This window comes from Salvia splendens, chromosome 5 (genome assembly GCF_004379255.2).
Source record: "Salvia splendens isolate huo1 chromosome 5, SspV2, whole genome shotgun sequence".
Classification (NCBI taxonomy): domain Eukaryota; kingdom Viridiplantae; phylum Streptophyta; class Magnoliopsida; order Lamiales; family Lamiaceae; genus Salvia; species Salvia splendens.
The window spans coordinates 34,725,000-34,735,687 of record NC_056036.1 but is presented as its reverse complement, the minus strand read 5'-3'; the positions used below and the strand labels follow the sequence as shown (position 1 = coordinate 34,735,687).

The 10,688-nt window shown below is 40.2% G+C and overlaps 1 protein-coding gene across 1 annotated transcript; it reads right to left on the bottom strand.

Moving 5' to 3' along the window:
* Positions 1 to 8,199: 8,199 nt before the first annotated feature.
* LOC121802337 (transcription factor bHLH149-like) lies at positions 8,200 to 9,235 on the bottom strand. Its single transcript, XM_042201985.1, has 2 exons — positions 9,042 to 9,235; positions 8,200 to 8,962 (listed from the first exon to the last, which is right to left on the bottom strand). The coding sequence occupies exon 2, from the start codon at positions 8,944 to 8,946 to the stop codon at positions 8,395 to 8,397; it is 552 nt and encodes a 183-aa protein (XP_042057919.1). The 5' UTR covers positions 8,947 to 8,962; positions 9,042 to 9,235; the 3' UTR covers positions 8,200 to 8,394.
* Positions 9,236 to 10,688: the final 1,453 nt, after the last annotated feature.

The following is a 10,688-nucleotide window of genomic DNA, read 5'->3' as shown; positions in this document are numbered from 1 at the left end:
TCGATACAAAACGAGCGATATTCTGTTTTTTTTTCAGTATTTTTGCCTACCCCTGACTACCAGTATGCATTCAGCTAAGCATGGGCCAACATTTCGAGGACCAAGATTGTTGGCCGAACTAGGCAAGCCCGTTTGGACAATTTAAAGAGGCTACTTCTTGGGTATTGTTTATAAGCTCAAACTTTGGTCCAACAATTAAGTAGGAGCCACACTAAACTAATTTAAATAGCAAAATAAATGAAACAAATAGTGTATAAAACATAACAAGCGAAGAAATCATAACCCATGCACGAGCTAACCATCTCCATCTCGAAATCATGATTTGCCACCAAAAAGAGAAAAAAAAAAAACGCCCAAGGCTTGACCTTCATTTTCTTTCACCCACAATCCACATCCAGGAGACAACATCTCTCATTCTAACTCCTAATAAACCTCACAATGTGGCTCATGCAAAATAATTTTAGAGTATGACCCAAAGCATATAGCAAGCGATAAGCACATGGTTGGATGGTTCAGTCTTGCGTGGATATTCAATAATCAATATGTTAGAATGGTCAATTTAACTTTATCATCAAATATTTTTAAGTTGAGTTGCATAAATGTCTTTGTTGATGAGCTTAGTTACAAAATGGTCCACCCTTCAAAATTATTTGAATATTTGACAATTGAAAGAGGAGGTCGACCACCGTCCACCATAGTATAATAAACGTGAGAGAAATAAGCTAATAGAACGTGGGGATTCATTACTAAAAATAGTAAAAAGTAACTATGACAGATATATATTGGTGGATGAATCGAAAAGGATACCAGTGACAAGTAATAGCTGACGAATGGAGTACTACTCGATAATGTGTCAGCCATTTCAGTCGATCATGACTACTCGGACAAATAGCAAGAAATCAATTACTTGCTAATGTCCGACATTCGCTTCGGTAAAAATGCAGCACCACGTAATTTTGCTTATAACCACCATGTAACTTTTCTGTATGCAGCACGTGTTATTGTAATGATTATTGATAGTTTTAGCACATATTGAAGAAACAATTAAGGATCAGAAGAGGGTAATTTTATTGCGTACTTGAATATGTATTAGGGTTACAACCTTTATAGACAAGACTAATGCTACATATGGTAAACGATATCAATCACCTTAATTGTGTGATTCTATTCTAGTTAAGGTATGTAATCAATTTGGAATCAATCACCTTAATTGTGTGATTTCTTTCCAACACTCCCCCTCAAGTTAAGTAACGGGGTTTCCGATACTCAACTTGCTTAATACTTCCTTGAACGATCTGTAGCTTACTGCCTTGGTTAGAATGTCGGCCAACTGATCTTCCGACTTTACATATGGAAATTCAACAATCTGGGCTTCAATCTTCTCCTTGATGAAGTGTCTATCGACTTCCACATGCTTAGTCCTATCGTGTTGAACTGGATTTTCAGAGATGCTAATTGCAGCTTTGTTGTCGCAGAACAGTCTACATGGTTTTGGTACATATAGATCAAGTTCTGTCATGAGCTTCCTTAGCCACAGTATCTCAGTAAGGCCACTTTTGATTCCACGGAATTCAGCTTCTGCACTTGAGAGTGCAACTACCTTTTGCTTCTTGCTCCTCCAAGTGACAAGATTTCCTCATACCAACGTAAAGTATCCTGCCGTGGATTTTCTGTCATTTGGGTTTCCTGCCCAATCTGCATCCGTGAAGCCATTGATTTCCAAGTGCCCATGTTTCTCGAACAACACTCTATGCTCCGCGGTACCCTTCAAGTATCGCACAATACGGAGAGTTGCTTCCCAATGATCCTCTTGTGGTGAGTGAATGAACTGACTTACTACTCCCACACCATATGTTATGTCAGGCCTAGTATGCGAGAGGTAAATGAACTTCCCTACCAGCCGCTGATATCTCCCCCTGTCTGTGAGCTTTGCTCCTTCCACTATCTGTAATCTGTGATTCTGTATCATTGGGGTGTCTGCCGGTCTGCAGTCTACCATTCCTACTTCTGCTAAAAGATCGAGGATATACTTTCTCTGATTTATGAAGATTCCCCTTTTTGATCTCAGAACTTCAATCCCCAAAAAAATACTTAAGAGGACCCAGATCCTTCATCTCAAATTCTTTGAACAAGTTCTTCCTTAATTCGCCGATCTCTTCTTCATCGTCCCCTGTAATGATCATGTCGTCAACATAGACGATAAGACACGTGATTTTCCCATTCTTATTTTTTATGAACAGTGTGTGATCTGAGTTGCTCTGCTTGTAGTCGTATTTCTTCATCACTTCAGTGAATCGACTAAACCAGGCCCTTGGGGACTGCTTAAGTCCATACAATGTCTTCTGGAGTTTGCACACTTCTCCAGACTGAAACTCATTTCCGAATCCTGGGGGAGGAACCATGAAGATTGGTTTAGGCACCATGCAGAAAGGCATTCGTCACGTCGAACTGGTGAAGTTGTCAGTCTCTGTTGGCTGCGATCGAGAATAGTACCCTGACTGTGTTGATCTTTGCTACTGGTGAAAACGTCTCAGCGTAATCAACTCCGTATGTTTGAGTGTATCCCTTCGCTACAAGTCGTGCCTTATATCTCTCGACTGAGCCATCTGGTCTTCGCTTGATAGTAAACACCCATCTACACCCCACAACTTTGACTCCTTCTGGCAGTTTTCCTTTCACCCATGTGTTATTTTTCATCAATGCTTTCATCTCTGTAAACATGGCCTCTCTCCAGTGTTTGTGTCTCATTGCTTCCTCGGCAGTCTGCGAAATTTCATCTTACTCATATAGTGCCGCTTCAAACGCACGTGCCATCTTGCTCAAATTTCCTTGCACAAAATTTGTAACTCCATATCTGCTCTTTGTACCGATCTTCTCGGGGGAGTATCGTTTTGGAGGTATGCCACGAGTACTCCGATTGGGAAGAACATATCTCCCAGTGTCACTATCAACGGTATTATTCTCTTCTTCTTCCTCTGCAGTGTATCAACTACAGTATTTTCTTCAGACATTGGTATAGGAGATACCTGGGATATCAGTTGAGGTTGATCTTGAGGTGGTTGAGGAGACTCTAGTGGGAGGGCGTGCTCGGCGGCAACGACCGCTATAGTCTCTGGTGGTTCCGCAATTGAAGGACTTGGAGGTGACACAAACCAACTTAGACAGTCCCCATGATTAGTTTCAGGATTTTGCTCCCTCTGACTGCTAAGGTGGTGAGGGTAGAAGAACTCGGTTTCCAAGAAGGTACAGTTTATAGTGGTGATGATCTTCTTAGTGCTCGGGTCAAAGCACCTATAGCCCTTCTGGTTTATTCCGTACCCCACAAAAACGCATTTAGTAGCACACGGAGAAAACTTTGTTCTTTCATGTTTGGGAATATGGACATAGACTGTACATCCGAACACTTTAGGTAACATGCTATGAGATTCGGGTATTTTGGCTTGTTGGGAGAGGATATCAAGTGGTGTTTTTTTGTTGAGGATTTTTGTGGGCAATCGGTTTATGAGATAGATGGAGGTTGCCACGGCTTCTGGCCAAAGAAAGGTTGGGACCTTAGAGTCAATCATAATAGCTCGGGTTACTTCTAGAATTGTTCTATTCTTTCTCTCAGCGACCCCATTTGTTCGAGTGTGTAGGCACACGAGGTTTGGTGAAATAGACCCTTCTTCCTAAAAAACTCAGACATATCACTATTGACAAATTCCCTCCCATTATCCGACCGAAGGACTTTTATGGTGGTTTGGAACTGGGTTTGAATCATATGGAAGAAAAGAACAAATTTGTCGGCCACTTCAGATTTGTGTTTCAAAAAATAAACCCAAGTCATCCTAGTGCAGTCATCAATGAAAGTAACGAAATATCGAAATCCCTTTCCCCCAATAACTGGCGCAGGACCCCACACATCAGCATGCACAAGTTCAAACATAAATTTCACACGGGTATTGGAAGGTTTAAAAGATTGTCTGTGGCTCTTGGCCAAAACACATGTCTCACAAGAAAAATCTTTAGGAATTTTAAAGTTTGGTAACAAAAGCTGAAAGTAACCATAGGAAGGATGCCCTAGTCTTCCGTGCCATAGCCAAGCCTCTTCTCTCGTAGATCCATGAGCTAGCATTGCACTGCCATGTTGAGCTACCCCATCCACGTAGTAGAGTCCCTGGTTCTCAGTGCCACGCCCAACGATCTTCCTCGTCCGAATATCCGGCAAAACACAGCAATTTGGGTACATCAGGAGAGTGCAATTTAGTTCTCGTGTGACATTGCTTACTGACATCAATCTTTGAGACAAGCTTGGCACAAATAGGCAGTTCGATAATTGAAGACTTGGAGAAATTTCTATGGTTCCCGCCCCTGCTACTTTAATTAATTCTCCATTTGCAGTTCTAATATAAGTCTTAGTGACTTCACTAAAATCAATAAAGTCTGTCCTTTCGGGAGTCATGGTATTTGTGGCTCCACAATAAAAAATCCACCCCCTTTTATCAATTCTATCACTATTTTGCACGTTTAATGCAGCGGAAATATTTATCAGAGGTGCAAAACGGGTTTGTGTATCAATTGGGTCAACTTTTGGGGTCAAATTGCAATTTCTAACATGTATGGGCGGCTTATTATAATATGAGGAGTCTGGGGTTCCCTTTTTAATGGCATGGGGTACATTTTGATATTTTAGGAATTGTGAGGGATGAAATTGCAAAATCAAGTGATATTGCGCCGTTGTTCCACGGCTGACCTTCCGTCGCCGCTCCGGTCCGTTCCACAAAATTCCCGATCCGGATGCCCCCTCCTCCGCCGCTACCACTCCACCGCCGATTTCTGGTTGGGGAGGATTATTAGCCTGATTCCCTCCTCCAATTGCTCCTTCTCTGTTCTAGTTAGATGGGTTCTGTCGCGGGTTGCTCTCCGCGATTCCGACCGCAACGAGCTTCCCTTGGGCTCGTGCCTTCTGTTTTTCGTCCCACCATTCCGGGTATCCTACCCGGAGAAAGCACGTCTCTCTTGTATGCTTGTTCTTCCCGCAGTGGGAGCACCATAGCTTGCTTTTGTCCTGTCTCCTTCCAATTCCGGCTGTTTGGTATGTGTTTCCGGGTGGTGGCGATCGTATCTGGCTTCCCCGAGTGTTTTGTCGGTCCCTCTGTGCTCCAAAACCGTAGCCTATCTCCCCCGATGATGCATTGACACTTCCCACGCCAGAGGAGTCTCCGGTGGGTGGAGTGGATGCCGGTGGCATGATCTTCTGTCGAGCCGCCTCCTTCTTCACCCATCCGTAGGCTTCTTCGACTGAGGGGTAAGGCTGCTCCTTGAGGATCTCCCGTTGGGTGTGGTCATACTCCTGATTTAGGCCTGTGAGAAATTTGATGAGTCGTTTCTCACTTGCGTGTTGTCGATATTGCCCGATCCCCTTGTCACAGCACGTGACTGGTTGCTTCTGAGTTCGATCAATGTTAATCCACAATCCGTGGAGACGACGGTAATATGTTTCGAGATCGAGATTTCCCTGTCTCATGTACATTATTTTGTCTTCCAGGTCATATATTTGATACGGATCTGCTTTTCCTTCGAACGTAATCGCGAGATTATCCCACAACGCCTTGGAGGTTTGATGGTGAGCGAAGTCGGAGATAATATCATGTTCGATATTGTCGATGATCCACGAAAAGGCCACCAGATCGGTCTCTTCCCACTCCCGATATCCTTTACTGCCGGGTTCCGGTGGTTTATCTTGGATATGTGTATATCCCCTCCTGCTTCCTATCGCGACTTTCATTAAGCGCGACCATAACGGGTAATTCTTCCCGTTTAATTTGAACGCCACGGTAACGTTCTTGCTCGTCCTCAATTTTGAGGATTCGGTTGTTGGTTTTTCTTCGTCTGTGTCTGACATTTTTCGACGAGGGTGGGTTCTGTTTTGGTTTTAGGTAAAGGCCGAGAAAGGTATTACACGGCTATGATGAGATTTCTCTGAGCCTTGGATCTCCCTGCTCTTGATGCCATGAAGAAACAATTAAGGATCGGAAGAGGGTAATTTTATTGCTTACTTGAATATGTGTTAGAGTTACAACCTTTATAGACAAGACTAATGCTACATATGGTAAACGATATCAATCACCTTAATTGTGTGATTCTATTCTAGTTAAGGTATGTAATCAATTTGGAATCAATCACCTTAATTGTGTGATTTCTTTCCAACACATATTGTGAAAACCCCACAAATTATAATCAAATTATTATCTGTCTAATAACTTTATAATCAATTGAAAAAATAATTAGATTTGAATTTGTTAACACTCATGTTACACCAGGGATCTAATTAGTAAGAGAGGTCAATCCAACTGCATAATGTTGAGGTCTAGAATAATCAAATCGCAAGGAGTAATGTTCCAAAAATGGTTTGGAGTTTTCATCTGATAAAAAAGAAGAAAAGTTAAAAAGGATTTGGCATTGCTGCTAACATTAATGATGATGGCCCAATGAGATTGTCGACTAAGGCTGACTCATCATTCATCACACTCACATGCATGCATGTGGGCAAAAATTGCATTAGATAAGGAGCCAAGATATATACTTGTTCGGTCCACCAAAAATGTGATGGAAAGCCTAATAGTACTAGTGCTCAGAAAACCAATGAGAGAGGTCTTTTTTTAACAAAAATAAGTCATATCATAACTTTTACCCGGTATATTTCATTGAGTTTTATTCATAAGAATTGTTATAATTTATTTTATTTTATACATTTAATTTATTATCTTAAAAATTATTGTTGAGCGTATTAATTTAACTAATGACATGAAAATTTTGAGGGAGGGCATTTGCCTCTCCTGCTAACACTCTAGCTCCGACCATGATGCCCACAGATGATACTCACAAAAAAGTACTAGCAGAATATTTTTCTCCATCTATAATGATAATATTACATATTTTGATCTATATGATATGTGGAGTAAAATATAATACTAGTAATATATCTTTGGGATCTATAGATTACACAATTAGTGCAGTTTTATTGTTGATTCTAGATTATGAAAAAAAAATTATCCAGATGAAAATCTACATATTCCTCTCTCTATGTATATATGTGTGTGTGTGATGTTCCTAGATGACCCTCAAAATGTATAGTGAAGACAATGTGTGGTCCTCGATGCATCCAACTTTGCTCAAAACTTCATTAAATTTGTCTTAGCTAGCTCCAAACTCTTATCCTTGATGGAGACCACACTCTCTTATTCACATCTCAATCCCAACAAATGACAATATTTGGGACTCTCACTTAATCACACGTACGTTTTGCCTCCAAGATTAAACACTATTTTTACCAGACTAACTTTATTCCTTGTCCCTTCTCTAACCAATATGCTAGGCAAGACTAATAAGTTGTTTGAAGCAAAATTAAAGAGAAAAACATTAGTTACTCAATAAGAAAGTGAGGTGGGGGTTTATGTAGATGAGTACGTAAAAAGAGGAGTGTAAAATTTGGTTCAAATTATAATCTAGTATTTTACAATAATGTATGTTTATCCAATAAGCACTAAAAGATGGAGTATTTCATGAAAATAGAGGAGAGGGAGAGAGAATAAAATGGAGAGGGGTTTGAATGTTAATAGGATTATAGGAATGTCACATGTGGTATAAGTGGGCACAAGGTGACAGCCCTTTTTTTGTTGCAAAATTAGGCTGTTCTTTTGGCGGAATTTGCCTTGCTTTCAAATATGTGGGGTTATCTCTGTTCTCAATAACAACAATTTATACTCCATTTTATTTATTGTTGAAGAGGAGAAAAATATGAGCATGATTATCTAGGAGTTTATATTACTATTAAAAAATATTTGTCATTTTCCATTTTATTAACACGCTATATCAATTCGGCCGTCTAACTTGCTTGTATGTATCACAGTTGGTAGCAATCACAATTTTAAGGTCCATTTCATTACTCGAGTACTATCCAAAATGGTTATGACCACAATAAATAGGAGTATTATTTAAAAATAAAGTCGATTACACATTATTTATTTATATTTGTCAATTGAATAAGATTAAGTCCACCAAAAAATAAGATAAAGAGTAGATAATTAGAAGGAAATACATAAAATAAAAAGTAGAACGAATTCTAAAAATTGATTAACTAGTGGGGAATCAAATGCAATGGAGCAAGTAATACAGTGACAAAAATATGAGTTGGCATGTCACAACGCATAAAGCCTATGAATAAATAATTCTAATTTGAAGTCAAACAAATACAAAAGCAAATACAAATACAAATACTATCAAGAAAGAAAAATAAACAGATTGGGTATTGGCATATGGCAGGCAACTTACACAGATTTTAAAAAAAATACATGAATATATCAAACCTTAATTATTAACAAAATTTAACCCCAAAAATAAATAAAGAAACAACTAAGACGGACTAACGTTGTGGTCGGAGGAGGCACCGCCATTAAGTAGGGCTGTGAGGAAAGTCATAGCTCTGACTTGCATTTCCAAAGCCGCAATATAATCCGTGGTTTCTTCTAGAAGGTTCGGCAGCGAGACCTTCCGGCAGCCGGGGACTAACCGGCTCAACACCTTCACTTTCTTCTGCACCGGCGGCAGTTTCTTCTCCGGCGCTCTTTTTGTGGAGCGGGATTTTCCGGCGGCGGGCTTAGGCGCCTTTTTGTGGTTCCTATTGATGTGAGCGAGGCGGTTGGTGAGGATGGCTCTGCTCCACCGCGTCTTGCCCCGGGCGGAGACGGCGAGGACTCGGTCAGCGGCGTCGCGGACGGCGCGGCCGGTGACGGAATTGGGGCTGCGGAGGGCGTCGACGAGCTTGGACGAATAGGTGAGTTGCTCCGCCTGGGTCCGCCACCGGGTGGGACCTGTTTCCGAGGGGATTCGGGTTCGGGAATCCGGGTCGATTTTACGCCGCTTCCGAGACACGTCGGGATTGGGGAGGGAAGACGATTCCGCCATTTTAAGGAAAAGTCAACTGCAAAAACCAATGGAATATGGATTATATATTTATATCAAAATCAAATCAGTCCACCCCAAATCAGATCAATTAGTACCTGATCAAAGGAGGAAAGGCCAAAGAGAGAGAAGATTATGGGTAGGAAAGGAGAGGAGAAATTGAATTGGAGAAAAGGGGAGTCGTGGAGCACTACTTGAGAGAAGAGAGACGAAGAAACGACAATACTCTCGTCTTTTGTCTATTCATTGATTTATTGCGCTGCCACTCTACTTTTCATGTGCTCGACCCAGGTTGGTAGTAGTATTAATAAACGATAACACTTAATAGTGTAATGTTTTGATATTTCTATTTTATATTTGTCTTGAAAATAACGTTTTAATATATACTCCTTCCGTTCTATAGTAGTGGAATCATTTTGTCATTTTTGTACATTTCATAATAGGGCGGTCATTTCAACAAATTTATTCTCAACTATTTTACTCTCTCTTACTTTATTCTCTCTTTATCTTTCTATATTTTTCATTTCTTACTTTATTCTTTATTTATTTAACTCACTCAACACAAGTTTTCTTAATATTCGTGCCAAAAAGAAATGTTATAGAACGGAGGGAGTATAAAATTGAATCCGACTTAAATATTTGATTAAATTAAGTATGAAATCTCAATAATCATTTATTTTAAAATTAATTGATACACTATTTATTAGCACTAAAAATACCTGCAAGTTTATAGGGTAAATCTAGTATAACTAAATGTCAGTACCGGGATATCGAACACAATGAATAAGATTGCAAATGACTATCGTATACTAAGCATCATATACTATTTAGAGACACATAGTTTTTGGTTTTGAATTTATAAACTAGACATAATGATAAGGCTCATTTCATGCATCGGTTTAAGGGTGAAATACATGCTACCTGATCGGTTTATCGCGCAAAACAAGTGTTAAATGTGCAGAAATACCACTTAACCAAAGCAGCAAGGCCGAACTGATCAAGCAAGTACAAAAGGCGATAAAAGGCCAAGAATCGGGGGAGTTGATCAAGGGGGAGCGATCAAGCAGTTAGGTGGGCACCGCTGGCTTCTAGAAGAAGAACACGTGAGGAAATGAGCTGGATATAACACACCATTCTATTATCAAGGACGACGTTCTAGAAGGGGACACGTGCAGGAATTTGAGACGCAAGGACGGAGCTGAGTCACGAATCTGTTACCAAAAAGCGTCGTCATTCTAGAAGAACAGCACGTAGCATTCAATGATTCGCTCACTCTCAGAATGAGCGAATATTCCCTGTCAAGATCGTTATCCAGCTGGCGGCCGAATCGAGCTTATAAATAGAGGGTGTGCCACCACAAGAAGGCATCCAAGACTTTACTTTCCGTCTAGTTTAGCTTAGCTTAGTTATTTAGCGTAGTTCAGCTCTCTAGCTTAGTTTAGTTCAGCTCTCTAGCTTAGTTTAGTTCAGTTCTCTAGCTTAGTTATATAGCTTAGTTTAAAGGGCGACCGAAAGGGAGCGCTGCAGAATGCTCATTTCTGTTAGCGTTATCTTAAGTTTCCTGCTGAGATATTTCTCAGTTTTTACCCTTTCTTAGATTCCAAAGTGTTAGCTTAGTTTAAATTTCACGTTGTACTCAGCTTTTAGTTTAATCAAAGTTATTTTCGCTTTTAATCCGCGCATTTACTTTTCTGTTATTACCTGCAATTCACTTGATCCAGTAGTTAAATTTCCATTGATCAAGC